This window comes from Gopherus evgoodei, chromosome 7 (assembly GCF_007399415.2).
Source record: "Gopherus evgoodei ecotype Sinaloan lineage chromosome 7, rGopEvg1_v1.p, whole genome shotgun sequence".
Lineage (NCBI taxonomy): Eukaryota > Metazoa > Chordata > Testudines > Testudinidae > Gopherus > Gopherus evgoodei.
The window spans coordinates 31,807,829-31,822,410 of NC_044328.1; the positions used below are offsets into that span (position 1 = coordinate 31,807,829).

General features: G+C 44.1%; 1 protein-coding gene across 2 annotated transcripts in view; it reads left to right on the plus strand.

Moving 5' to 3' along the window:
* The window catches only part of BTAF1 (B-TFIID TATA-box binding protein associated factor 1), a 98,960-nt gene that overhangs the window by 59,906 nt on the left and 24,472 nt on the right, over positions 1-14,582 (plus strand). For both annotated transcript variants that reach the window (XM_030568390.1, XM_030568389.1), the window contains exons 25-26: positions 566-714; positions 12,782-12,934. In XM_030568390.1, coding sequence (XP_030424250.1) covers positions 566-714; positions 12,782-12,934 — 302 coding nt within the window. The remainder of the gene's footprint in view (positions 1-565; positions 715-12,781; positions 12,935-14,582) is intronic.

The window sequence follows — 14,582 nt, forward strand, 5'->3', positions numbered from 1 at the left end:
TGAGATGAAGCCTCTATTTCAGGGTTTCTCAAACTGGGATCGCCGCTTTTGTAGGGAAAGTCCCTGGCGGGCCGGGTTGGTGTGTTTTACCTGTCCCATCTGCAAGTCTAGCAGATCGTGGCTCCCACTGGCCGCAGATCACTTCCAGCAGCTCCCATTGGCCCGGAGCAGCGATCCGTGGCCAGCGGGAGCCACGATCGGCCGGACCTGCGGACTGGGCAGGTAAACACACCAGCCCAGCCTGCCAGGGGCTTTCCCTACACAAGTGGCGACCCCTGTTTGAGAAACCTTGCTCTATTTTGTTTTCAGTGTCCCTTTCAAAGAATTGCAGCATTTCTAGGAGGATCATCCTTAAATGACTAGTTGATATACGCATTTCTGAAATTGTCTCCCTCAATGTGTTTGTATAAAATTCTACTCCTGTTGACTTGATGATCATGCAAATTTTTTGCTGATGTGCAGGATATGATTGACTAGTAATCACAAGTACAAAATATACCATTTGTGATGTTAATGTAAAGCAGGTACTGAACTGGTTAAAATATTTCCTTAATAACAAATACAGCTGTAATGGAACAGCTAGATGTTGGTATTGTTCCATATATTGTCCTTCTAGTGGTCCCAGTTTTGGGTCGAATGAGCGATCAGACGGACAGTGTACGTTTCATGGCTACTCAGTGCTTTGCAACTCTAATTAGACTAATGCCCCTTGAGGTAAGTTGGAGTTATGTTTGAATACGCTGTGTTTTGTCCTCTTATTCTTCACTAGCCTCAAGGAACCAACTCTGCCCTCAGATAGGTTCAGTTCAGATAGAAGTCACTAGGAGGGACACCTGTGTAATAAGGGCAAAAATGAGATACTAGTAACGAAAATAAACAAAACTCTGGTGAATGGTGTGTACATTGTCCTTTATCCCTGGCTGACTCAGTGGTGGCTCCAGGTACAAGTGCTCCAAGCGCATGCCTGGGGCAGCAAGCCATGGGGTGGGGGCACCCTGCCGGTCCCTGCGAGGGCGGCAGTCAGACAGCCTTCGGCGGTACACCTGCAGGAGGTCTGCCGGTCCTGTGGATTCGGCAGCAATTCGGTGGCGGGTACGCTGAAGCCGCAGGACTGGCAGACCTACCGCAGGCAAGCCGCCGAATCCGTGGGACCAGGGACCTCCCTCAGGCGTGCCGCCAAAGGCTGTCTGACTGCCGTGCTTGGGGCGGCAAAAAAGCTAGAGCTGCCCCTGGGCTGAGCTCTTTGAAAATCTAAATGAAGATCAAGTACAATATTAAATATATTGCAGACACCTTAAGAAGTAACCAGTTTTTCTTCTTCAAGTGCATGCTCATGTCTGTTCCATTCTAGGGGTATGTGCATGCCCATGTGCACAGTTGTCAGACTTTTGCCTTCGTGGTATCCATAGGATTGGCTGTGACGCCCTCTTGAGTGCCACGTTCATGTATATTGGGCGCCGCTGACCCTACGTCCTCTCAGTTCCTTCTTACCTCCCGTTGTTTGGAGCACCTTGTCTTGCAAATTGCAAGAGCATTATCAGTTCTTTACAGCTTTTGTTTGTCTCAGGGTTCTCAAATTTCATTGCACTGCGACCCCCTTCTGACAACAGAAATTACTGCACAACCCCAAGAGGAGGGACTGAAACCTAAGCCTCGCCGCCCGGAGCTGAAGCCCTCAGGCTTCAGCTTTGGCCCTGTGTGATGGGGCTCAGTCTTTGGCCTTGGGCCCCAGCAAGTCTAACCTCAGCCCTGGCAACCCCATTAAAATGGGGTTGCGACCCACAGTTTGAGAACCACTGGTTTATCTTTTTTGTATATAGTTTGTAGGTACTTAGCCGTTAAGTGTTAGGTTAGTTTAGTAATTAAAGTCCCACCTGGGACTTCGCCCTGGAGTAGGGCATGCCCTGTTCTCCCTGCTTTGTCATACAGTAGGCCGATGCCTATTGGTGACCCCCATGACAGCTGTTTTAACTGTTTTGGGGAATCCCATAGAAAGGACAAGTGTTGAATCTGTAAAAACTTTCAACCTAGAACCCAAAAGGAGCAGAGTATCCACTTGAGGGCCCTCCTCATGTAGGCTGCACTTTGTCCTTCATCGGAGCCCTCCCACTTGGACACCATGCTGAGCACTTCAGTGCGAAGTGCTCCACTCGGCACTAGTCCCCCTTGCTGGTGCCTAAGAAGCAGCAAAAGAAGAGCCCTGCAGCACTGGAAGGGAAAGGGGCTTTGGGCAAATGACCGATGTCAGGCCATGTGACCTTCCCAGGGCTTCATGGTGTACAGCAGAGGTCAGACCCCACCCCTAACCTGGCCAGAGATCTGACTCCAGGGAGCCGCAGGGGACCTCGGTCTCTCCCAGAGCCCTCATTGCCTGAAGCAGCCCCGGAGGCTAAAGAAAAAGTAAGCCAACTGGAACCGCAGATGCCGCACCAGGTGGCAGACTTGTCTAACACCCCGACATCTAAGGGCAAGCTGATCATGGTACTGCCTCATAAGGCAGTGGAATATCCTCTGTCACCGGACTGCAGGCTCAGATCTCCATCTCCGTGGCCTTGGACCCTGGTACCATATCCTAGCTCTCTGACCAGAAGGCCCAGGTCCTCAACATGCTCTTCCTCTACAAGACGTGAGACACAGGAGTTGCAGCACTGGTCCCCATACCATCAGTACCGGTGAGCTTTATGTCAAAGATCGCCGCAGCCCAGGTCACCATCTCTCAGATCTCCCAGACTTTGATCCCAGCCAGGCCGGGGCCACTCTTTGTCATGGCACTAGTCCCCTTCCCCCGGTATTGTTCGTCGGGCAGGTGCCGTTCCTTGCCCTTGCCTCGCTGGTTGTCAGTCAGAATCAGTTGGCAGACTCAGGCCTTGATGGCTCCGCACTGGTCACCAGAAGAGGATTGGTTCGAGTCAAACTGGAAGCAGCCCCTCACCAAGGAGGGATGGTTCGCCACCGATGAGTGAGTGAGACTGGCATGGACCTGTGGTGACATCGTGGCAGCAGGGACAGTGGCCCACTCAATGGCTGTACTGGAACCCATGGGGACATGCTAGTAATGCTGGTCCCATTTTCCCACCAGTCCTCCTGGGCCACCTCGGACAAACCGGCACCGTCGTCGGAACACGGTACTGAATCCAATGCAGAGAAAGCACACTGAACCCCAGCACCGAAGGAGCTGTCCCCAGAGAGGGAGGGGGAACCTGCTCCTCCATAGGCGGTGCAGTCTTCGTCACTGGACAAAGTGGGGGCGAGTCCCTCCCAAATGGGCAGTCTCCTCGACAACTTCAAGGAGCACCAGACTCTCCTTAAAAGGGTGGCTGCTAATTTGAACCTACAAATTGAAGAGGTTTCAAGAGTCAGGTGACCTCTTTAAAATTATATCCTCCACCACTGCAGCCTGGGTTGCATTGCACATCCACCCAGGAGTCCTTAAAATTGCAGAATGGCTGTGGCAAACGCCCTCTTCCATTCCACTGTCTTAGAAGCTGGCAGAAGTATTACATCTCTGCAGAAGGGTTTGAATATCTGTATACATATTCTCCAGCAGTGTCACTAGTTGTGTCGGCTGTTAATGAAAGGCACAGGCAGGGCCAAATCAGTGGCATGCCAAAAACAGATGCCAAAAGACTGGACTTATTTGGCAGAAAGATTTATTCAACAGCAAGCCTGCAATTTTGGGTGTCTAACCACTGGGCTGATACAATTTTTGAATTTAAGGGAATGTCACAGGTTAAGAGGCCCTCCCACAAGATCAAGCCCGGGAGTTCACTGCTTCAGTGGACAAGAGCACAGCGCTGGTAAGGGGGTCCCTCCAAATGGCCTGGAATGCTACTGACTCAGTGGCCAGGGTGGTCGCCTCCGTGGTGACCATGAGATGCAGTTCCTGACGGCAGTTTGCCAGGTTGTCCCAGGAGATGCAGGCCACTATTCAGGGCCTCCCATTTGAGGGAGCGGGAGCTCTTCTCCAAGCTCACAGACTCAAGGCTCCAGAGCCTTAAAGATTCCCAGGCTACCCTCTGCTCCTTGGGCCTTCACACTCCTTGGCAGGCCAGGAAACCGTTCCACCCTCTGCCTCCACCACCCCTGCAGTCTAGGCCTTGAGGATGTCTCCAATCGGGTTCCTGCAGGAGGAAGGACAGAGACAAAGGGTCTAAGAAGCGACAGCCATCGTCTTCTCACTAGTCTGCTCGGTCTGACCCTCCTAGGAACCAAGGAGGCCAGAAACAGTCATTTGGAGGAAGTGCCTGTGGATCCACCCTCCCTCTCTTTCCTTGACCGCCTCTGCCCCTATTGATTGGCTTGGTCTCGGCTAACTTCGGACCATTGGAAGTAATATCCTCAGGTTACACCCTGCAGTTCAAGCAAATGAGGCAGAGCCAGTTCATCTGCCCTTTGCCAGGAAGTCCTCGGGCTCTGTCTGCAGCACGTCCTCCATCTCATAGCCACTCACCTCCCCGGGGCCAGGAATGCTTTGGTAGATGGCCTTAGCAGGACCTTCTCATCTCACCGCAAGTGGTCCCTCCATCCGGAAGTGTTCCGCTTCCACTTCCACAAGTGGGGAACTCCCCAGGTGGACCTGTTTGTGTCCAAACAGAGCAGGAAATGCCATGGTTTTTCTGCTCAATTTGGGGGATCGACAGAGGCTCCCTGTCAGATGCTTTTCTGCTCCTGTGGTCAGGGGGCTCTGTTTTACGCCTTCACCCCAGTACTGTTAATTCAGAGTTCTCGTGAAGATCAAGCCGGGCAAGGCAAGGTAATCCTCCATAGTGCCAACTTGGCCACGCCAGCACTGGTTCAGCACATTCCTGAACCTCTTGCTGGCCATTCCATTGCAGCTACTACTCAGGCCGGACCTGCTATCCCAGAACCATGGCAATTTCCTGCATGGTTAAATGTACAGGAGCAGCAGTGCTCAGCTGATGTCCAACAGGTCAGTGGAAAGCCCTCCACCAGAGCAACCTATCTGGCCAAATCGAAGTGGTTCACCTGCTGGACCTTAGACAAAGGTGTTCGACCTGAGTGAGCCTCACTGCAGTTAATCCTGGACTACCTTCTGCATCTCGGTCTCCAAGGCCTGTCCCTTTCGTCTGTCTAGGACTACTTGGTAGCTACCTTGGCCTTCCATCCACCGCTCGAGGGAAGGTCTGTTTTTGCCCAGGACATGACTGCCAGGTTCCTCAAGGGCCTTGAGCGCCTCTACCCATACGTCAGGGACCCCATTCCTCCATGGGACCTGACTCTGATGCTGTAACAGCTCACAAGATCCCATTTCAGACTTCTGGCTTCTTGCTCTCTTCTTTTTCTCCTTTCCTAATTACAGTAATATCTGCCATTCAGGTCTCTGAGATTAGGATGCTCCCCCTCCAGAACTGCTCTAAACAGTCTTTTACAAAGACCAGGTCCAGCTGAGGCCACACCCCACTTTCCTGCCCAAGGTGGTTTCTGTTTCATATGGGCCAGGACGCTTGCTTACCTTTTTTCCAAAGCCACATAAGTCAGAGGAGGAGCATAGGCTGCATTCTCTAGACATCAGGAGGGCATTGTCCTACATTGGAAGCACCAAGCCATTCTGTACGTTGATGCAATTCGTCTCAGTGGCCAACTGGATGAAAGGTTGCCCAATGTCTGCTCAAAGAATTTCTTGGTGGATCACCGCCTGCATTCACTGCTTCTACAATCAGGCAAAAGTGCCACCCCCAGCAATTGTAACTGCCCACTCGACCAGCGTGTAGACCTCTTCGGCAGCTTTTCTGGCCCAAGTGCCTATCCAGGACATCTATAAGGTGGCCACCTGATAGTCCCTCCATACATCCACATCCCACTGTGCACTTACCCAGCAGGCCTGGGATGATGCTGGCTTTGGTAGGGCAGTACTACAAGCTGCTAAACTGTGAACTCCGAGCCCACCTCTGAGGATACTGCTTGTGAGTCACCTAGATTGGAATCAACATGAGCAGACACTCGAAGAAAAAACTGTTGCCTACCTTTTGTAGCTACTGTTCTTTGAGATGTGTTGCTCATGTCCATTCCATTTCCCGCCTTCCTACCCTCTATCGGAGTTACCAGCAAGAAGGAACTGAGAACGTGTAGAGTCGGAGGCGCCTAATATACTGACACATGAGTGCAGCACTCAAGGAGGCGCTGTAGCCGACACCACAGATACTGCAAAGGCAAAAGTTTCTGACAGCTGTGCACATGAGTGTGCACACACCTAGAATGGAATGGACATGAGCAACCCATCTCAAAGGACAAGTTGCAAAAGGTAGACAACCATTTTATCTGATCTTGATTTTAATTATCATTAACACCATTAAATCTCTTGTACTTTTTAGTTCTGTATATTTTAAGGTTTTCCCCAGTGTTGCAGTCTAGAAAATGCTATGTTTGTGTGAAACTTATTTTTTTCACCAGTAGATGGTAATAAAACACAGTTTCAAAGTTCACTTACATTGGATTTTCACCAGTGATGTATGAATCACTGAATTGCAGCTTTTTGAGAATTGTCAACAAGATTTTGTATAACTTAATATCTTAACTTTTTCTGATTTGGGAAGACATTCCCTCTGAATTAGATGAATTACTTTGTAATATTAATGCAACACATGAGCACCATAGAGAATTTGTTTCCTGATGTGGAAGACTGCCCAAAAGCGCATCCCTAGGGAATGTTGGATACCAAATGTGTGTGAGCTTTCAGAACAAATAAGCCAACAATATAAGAGGGATTCAGAACTGTTTGTTTGACTTAGATACCTTTGGTGAAGAAACCGTTGGGCTTGGGGGGGAAAAGCTTATGAAAGAGGTTGGAAAGGAGTGGTGTGATCGGCTCCCTCCAGCGATCACAACAACAAATGTGGTTTCCCCTGCCCTGAGAAAACTCTCACTTGACTTCTCTTTAACTACTGCCCCTTAGTTCACCTCCTAAATTCCATGAGCAGGATGTAGTCTGGTCCAGCCCTTTTAAAATTCGTTAACCTTTTGCTACTTGGCTTTTAGGCTTTCTGTTCCACAAAGGCTGTCTTCACTAAAGTTTTGCAGTGACCTTCTCTTGGCAGAGTCCTTCCCCCCGGCCGCTATTCCTATCTGTTGTCTTTGACATACACCAGGGGTTCTCAGACTTTTTTGTACTGGTGACCCCTTTCACATAGCAAGCCTCTGAGTGTGACACCCCCCCCCCCCATTAAAACACTTTTTTATATATTTAACACCATTATAAATGCTGGAGGCAAAGTGAGGTGACCCCCCCCCCGTAATAACTTCACGACCCCCTGAGGGGTCCCGACCCCCAGTTTGAGAACCCCTGCACTACACTGTCCATCACTCTTTTGCTCCACGTCTCCTCTTCCTTGTTCTTTTGGAGTACTGTATTTATATTTATTTATTTATTTGGGTGGTTCTGTATCCCTAGCCATTCATTTGCATTTCCTTTAGGGTTCAGCCACCCTTCGATGTTCCCCAGGGCCCTATACTTGGTACTCTCCTCCTTCTCTTCCTCTGAACCATTTGTCTGTGAACTTCTAAGAAGAATTCACTGTTAATGCTGATGTATAAATTACCTTTTTTTTAATTTTTTCTTTTCATTTTAAAATGTGGCTACCTGGAGCTTTGAAAGGAGGTACAGAAATTGAGTAGTCACAAATTGGTACAAATGAGCAAAATTCATTCTGATCTCACCTTGAAATAGGACTGTCGCATGAGTGGAATAATCCACTCTGATTTAGAAAAAGTATGGGAGGAACTCTTCATTGGATGAAATTTAATGAATATACTGTACAAGGATGTAAGGTTAGACAATGGTATCAATTGCATGTATTCATATTAAATATTCAGTGTAAAGGTTATAAATAAGTGAAACCAAATTCTTCATTAATAAATTAAATGTCTCGATAATTCATGAGGAATTATATCGGAGCCTTTGGACAATTATCAATTCCAATTAGAAAAATCTTTTGAAGAAACTGTCTGAACTGCTTTAATTCTACAAATGTGTCCTGTCGAATTTAACTAAATGTAAACATTAAACATTTTAGAATGAGATTTGCCAATATCCAAAAAATTAAAGGAAGATCTTGTAATAAGAAACTAAAGCTGCAAAATTTTCATTCTAAAAAATAGAGAAACTTGAGCACCCTGACTAGCTGTTTTAATAACTAGATAAATAGTTTGGGCCTATGTTATTTAGTTATTTTTGCTCAAGTTTGTTTTGAAACCCTTGGTATTAGCACAGCACTGCTGTGCTCAGCGGTGGAACTAAAATTAAAAGCCAGACCTTCTATAAGGCACTTTAAGTTTTTATATTAAAACTTTATTAAAGACAAGATTTTTTTTTGAATGGTATATGCATTCAGACTAGAATTGAAGTTTAATACTTTTTTATTTTTAATTTGTTTAAAATATAAAACCCAGGAAACTGAGATGGCTTTGTCTGATATCTGTGTTAATGACTGGATGGCAAGCCATCATTTAGGTAGAAAAAACGAATACATAAACTGTGGGGGTGGAGGAAGAAGACTAAGGACACTGTGCTGGTATAGGTTCTTGAACCCAGCAACTCCTATCTCAGCACTTAATTCCTTCTTGATTTCCTTTTTTCAAATAAATATTAACTAAAATATTCTAAGAGTTTGAATTAATTTATTATAAAGTCTGTGAACACTTACTGGTGCAGCATGGTAGCGTGAAATAATTGAACAAACAGGAAAAACTGGATTCTAGCAGGAACTAAAAAAAACAAACCGCTCCTTACTTGTAATGGTGGAGCAGACCAAACAGAAGCCCTCTTGGGTTTTGGCAGGATTTAATCTATCTAGGAGGAGACATCACAGAAGCTGAAGAAATAGGGCTCTGGCATCTCTGTGGACCTTACCTTGTCAATTTGAGATCTAGCTGTGGGGGAGGGGGAAGCCTGGGCAAGCGTGCCTATCTAACAGAACAGTTTTGTCTGTCTCTTCAATCTAGTACCCCTCTGCAGGGCTATACATTGTAACAGCCAATCTGCTCATGCTGGTGATACCTAATTCCCTATATTTCCTCCCAATAAATGCATTGGCAAGAAAAGTGATTCTTGGCCAGGAGTGTATGTACCCCCATGGGTACGCAGTGGTCTTCCAGGGGGGACAGCAACACATCTAGATATTTGTCTATTTTTACAATAGGCTACATAAAAAGCACTAGTGAAGTCAGTACAAACTAAAATTTCAGACGACTTGTTTATACTTCTCTATATATATTATACACTGAAATGTAAGAACAAGTTTTATATTTCAGTTGATTTATTTTATAATTATATGGTAAACATGAGAAAGGAAGCAATTTTTCAGTAATAGTGGCTGTGACACTCTTGTATTTTTATGTCTGATTTTGTAAGCAAGCAGTTTTTATGGGAAGTGAAACTTGAGGTACACAAGACTCCAGAAAGAGGTACAATAGTCTGGAAAGGTTGAGAACCACTGGACAAGATGACTCCGAAATCTCTCTTAGAAGATGCACCTTAATGTGCCTTCCACAGAAGGGCAAGGTTGTTCTTCATACTCTAGTCATTTCTTTCATATATTACAGGAGATTTCTCTTCCTTTGTTTGGGCCTCAGCTGAAAGAAAAGTTGCTACATGTATCAGAAGTGGGGGGAAAAAGCTGTTAAATTTTAACTTAGAACTGATAAATTCAGGGTTACATCTTTTTTTTTTCCTTCCATTCTAAACATCTGTTCTTAAAAGGATCTAAATCCTGCATAACTACGTGGATCAGTTACTGCCTCATTGAAGCATATGCAGCTGCAGACAGAGTGATTGATTACAGAAGGGATCAGGGCCCAGTAGATTTAGAAGGGTTGGGTAGAAAGGTCAGTAGCTGCCACAGAAGAAATAAGCAAAGGTGCTACTTAGGCATTTACAAAATGTGCTGATGGATTACTTACAAGATGAACCTTTAATCTTCAGCAGCAATATCCTTTTATCAGGACAGTGGTCTAGGCATTAGTACCAGTGAGTGGAAAGGAAAAACTAGTATCCCAAATGTTTGTTTGGAGTAGATGTCAGGATTGCTACCTATTTTTTTCTTTCTTCAACTTTTCTTTTCCTCCCGATGCATCCAATCAGAGTTAAATTCTTGGATTTCTGTGATGGCGTATTCTCAGCTCTAGTTGAATAAGGCTTTGAGCTGAGTAAGCATTTGAATTAATCTATTAATAGCACTTCAGTGTTTTAATATAGCTTTGGAAGTACTCCTTTTGTGTGAGGGATGAAGGGGCATATCAAAGTTGTGGGCAAGTGTAAACTGCCTCCAGTGTTTTCTGGATATAAGGGCAACCCAAATATCTCCAATTAGGAGGTGAGATCATAGAAAGGAAAATTGGGTAACACTTTTCATTTTGTATTATATGGTTAAAAATAAAGTAGGATATCTGTCTACTCTTCTCCTCTCCTTCCCCTCGCCCCTTCCAGTCAGTAAAAGAGCTGTGAACAAACATGGAATTTCTGATATATATATTGGCTCCCAATCAACCAGAACAGTGAAATGTATATTTTTTAAGTGGTTGTGAGATTGTATTTGGAAGTTAATTCAGTGTGCACAGTTCTTGTATTTCTCTGATCACTTAATTTCAAATATTCATTCCAACGAGCCATGAAAATATAAGACTAGGAAACTATGCTTGGAAGAGAGAATACAGAGTAAACAATTCAGTTTATCATTACTGTATTGTACATCTTCATGATAAATGGTTTTGCTATAAGTTGACACAGGACTTCCACTTCTTTTTGTTTTTAGTATAAAATAGGGTGAACAGGTAATGCATTTAAAAAATCAAAATGAAGTTGCATGCTTTTCTAATTGGAGTACAAAATCTGAAAACTGGGTTGCATGTGCCTTTCCTTTATTAGATAACGCTACCATGTGGCTTATACAAGACTTCAGAGCCTTTTTCACTTCAGCTAGCGGCCCCACCCCCACTAATCAGTCACTTCTGGACCTTGACAGAGATCAGACACTTGAGTCAACCAATCAGCTAAGTAAAGATGTAGGCAGCTAGTCAAAGAGGAATCTCAAAGCACTTCATAGGTGACAGACATGGCACTGACCAGAGTAGGCCCTTTGGGCCAGATTTTTAAATATATTTAAGGTGCTTGACTCTCCGGCCATCTACAGCCACTCGCCCTCTAGGCAGTAGGGAGGTCCACTGAGTTCACTCTGCCCCCAGGTTTGGTGCTATGGGGCTGCCTACCCAGCACTGAATCAATCCGGGAAGTGGTGACTGACGACTATGGAGGGGATTATGCATACACACACCCGCCACCTGAGTCTGAACATTGAGTGGCTTTTACGTTCTGACTTCCAGGAAACCAAGGCAGAAGGGAATCTCTTGTCTTCCTCCCTTCTTCAGGCAGTCAGGCTTCATGAGTAGGCTTGGCATACTGCTCAGTAAGAGAGGGGTTCCATTCTGTCCATTGCAGCTACAGTCATCACTGCCGTCTCCTTTTCCCTGCACCAAAAACAATGGGGGAGCAGACAGGAAACTGCCAAGCTATGGTCTGGGACTGGCTTCATTCATATTCTTTGATTCTTCATTTCCCTATGTACTATTAGTCCTGTTGCACTCATTGGTGAGTGACACTGAAGCTTGTACAGAGGCCCCAACCACCACTTTTTGTAGACCCACTATCCTCAGAAGCTCAGAAGAAGGGAATTGTTCTCTGGACTTGCACCCTTATCCTGAGGTGAAATTTAACCAATACTCAGCCTCCTGCTCAGTAGTGTGCCAGACAATTTCCTTCAGAAGACAGACATTTAGTGAAGGCAGTGACATCTACCCTAACCCTCTCTGAGGCAAAGAAACAAAGTATGTGTGTCTCTCTCTCTCCCTCCCCCCATATAAGCACAGGCAGAGATTGATGTTTGCTTCCCGGTTCACTTAAATATTAGGGCATTAATCTCCAGAATCCAGGTGAAATCTGATGTAAAACCTGCCTTTCCTAAGGCTACGTGTAAATTTCATAGGCTGACAAAAAGTCCTTTTGATTCATTGTGGACTGCTCATATAGAGCCTGCAGTTTGCAAGCAATTGGTCCATCACAGCTGTCATGAAGCCAGGAGGCTTTCATCCCTTCATTGAATTCATACCTTCAACCTAAAACCTCCTCTCAACATATTTCTCTGATTCACCATAGATTCTCAGTGTTTTCAATTCTCTGCTTTTGCCTTTTGGCCTAAGAACTGCAACTGTCAGTCTTATCAAAGGTCCTGATATTGGTTTGTCGTAGTACTCTCTCACATCCCTCCAACAATTGGAATCTTACCTTTCTACTTAGTTCTCATTTTAGGTTATAGTTTGGAATTTGAGTACTCCTTGGAAAGTTATCTACTAGATTTTGGGGATAGGTTGTAGCTTGGGAAGAAAAGGTGTCAGTTTTTTATCAGCTGACTGGTGAAGCTACCTTATTAAGTAAAGGCAGAACAATCTAACTTCCACATAATTATGTTCCTCTTTTTTGTGTACAAAAGTTTAGTGGAGTTTTCCTTTGGTAAATGTTCAGGATATGTTCCGTTTTTGTCAATTCTCCAACTTTGGATGAGCTAGCCTACAGGGGATCAAGCAAGTGCCCTTTTTTCAAATGTGTGATAAAAGAAGCCTTTGGGAATATACAATCTTAAAAAATACTTTGCAAAAATGCTATATACTTATTAACTCTTCTGGTGAATGTGAGACTCTAGTTTGCATTTGCTCACTTTCTATATAAGGTTTTGTACAAGGTTACTGTATTTTTTTTAATCATTTATTATTTCAGGCTGGCATTCCAGATCCACCGAACATGTCTGAAGAATTAATCCTACTGAAAGCCAAAGAGCGCCATTTTCTGGAGCAACTATTGGATGGAAAAAAATTGGAAAACTATAAAATTCCGGTCCCAATCAAAGCAGAGCTCAGAAAATATCAGCAGGTAAAAACTTCCACCTTTACTTTACAAGAAAATCATGATGACTTATAGTGCATAATTATAACAAATTTTGTACACTAAAACTCAGACAGTAAACTGACAGACTTTCAGGGTTGATAATTTCCTGGAAAAAAATAGTTTAGGACAAGGCATTAGTAAATACTGTTTTAAACCCTTTTAATTGGAAACTGGGAAGAATATTACTATTAGAATAAATTAATGACAATTACTGAAAAATAGCAACTTGAGGATAGTTTTGCAATAATATGATCTAATTTTAATTAAAAACGATAAAACAAAAGAGCCTCAACTTAAGGCTGTATGTTATTGCCTTGGATACTTGAAACAAAAACTGAAACTTCTGAATCTGGGAATTCCTTGTTTAGCAATGAAAATGTTTAGCAAAGAGGGATTTCCGGATTCAGAAGCTGCTGTTTCTGTTTGAGGAAAATTACCAAACTAACTGTCCAGTCCAGTACTTTCTCTTGAACTGGCTGGCTATAGTGCAACTGAACTCGGTGAATACAGTGACTCAAGTAAAATATGTGGAAAAACACTTGACCCAATTCATGGCTAATTTTGAAAAAGCTCATGAAGATGACAAGGAGTCTTGCATTTAGAAAATGCAAAGACAACGTGAGTTGGAAGGCAGATTGTATGAGAAATATTTTGCAAAATACAATGGAAAGAACAAAAACACCAGAATGACTGGCTTTGGCTACACAGATGCGAGTATTAGAATCCGACTCTGAGGATGAAGGTACTGACACTGAAGCAAAAGAAACTTGAAAATTGCAACTTGGTATGGCTGTGATATTCCCTTATCTGTTGAGCATCCAACTTTTCAAGCAATGATCACCTGCGTAAGGCCAGACTACAAAGCACTCAGTTGAAAGCAGGTGAGCTGTTAGACATAGTTACTGCTGACTTCAGGGTAGAAGCATGCAACGGATTACAAGCAAAGCAGTCACATTAATACAGGATGGCTGGAGTAATGTTCACAATGACCCAGAGATAACTGTGTGCAGATAGGGGAAACTGAGGGTTATGTGTCAGTGGTTGATACTGGAAGTAACAAGACCTGGAACATACTGTGCTACACTAGCAAGAAAAGCCAAGGCATTAGCACCATAGCCATAAAGTTCGTTTGCTAAGAGCTACCTGGCAGACAATGAGAAAAAGATGCAATATGTGAGAAGTGATTTGGAACAAGATGACGACACTTTGGTTACGTATGGATGTACGTCACATTGGCTAAATCTACTTGGACAAGATCTTGCACAAAGTATGTTGATTAAACATTGTAGATTTACAGAAGTATTTTTATAATCACAATAATCCAGAAGCCTTGTTAAAAGAATGCCCAGGGCATGTAAACACCCAAATTCCTGGTGACACTCAAAGAAACAGTCAAATAATATGCCTGGAAACATAATTGGCTGCATTATCTCAAGATTGTGAGTGATCATGAGTAGGTCCCTGCCAAATTCATGGTCCATTTTGGTAAATTTCAAAGTCATACTTAAAAAATATTGAATTTTCATAGTTTCAGATATTTAAATCTTAAATTTCATGGTATTATAACAAGGCATGAATATGTATTTAAAAACCTAAACACACAAAGTCCTTAAGTCACCATTTTTCAAACTGG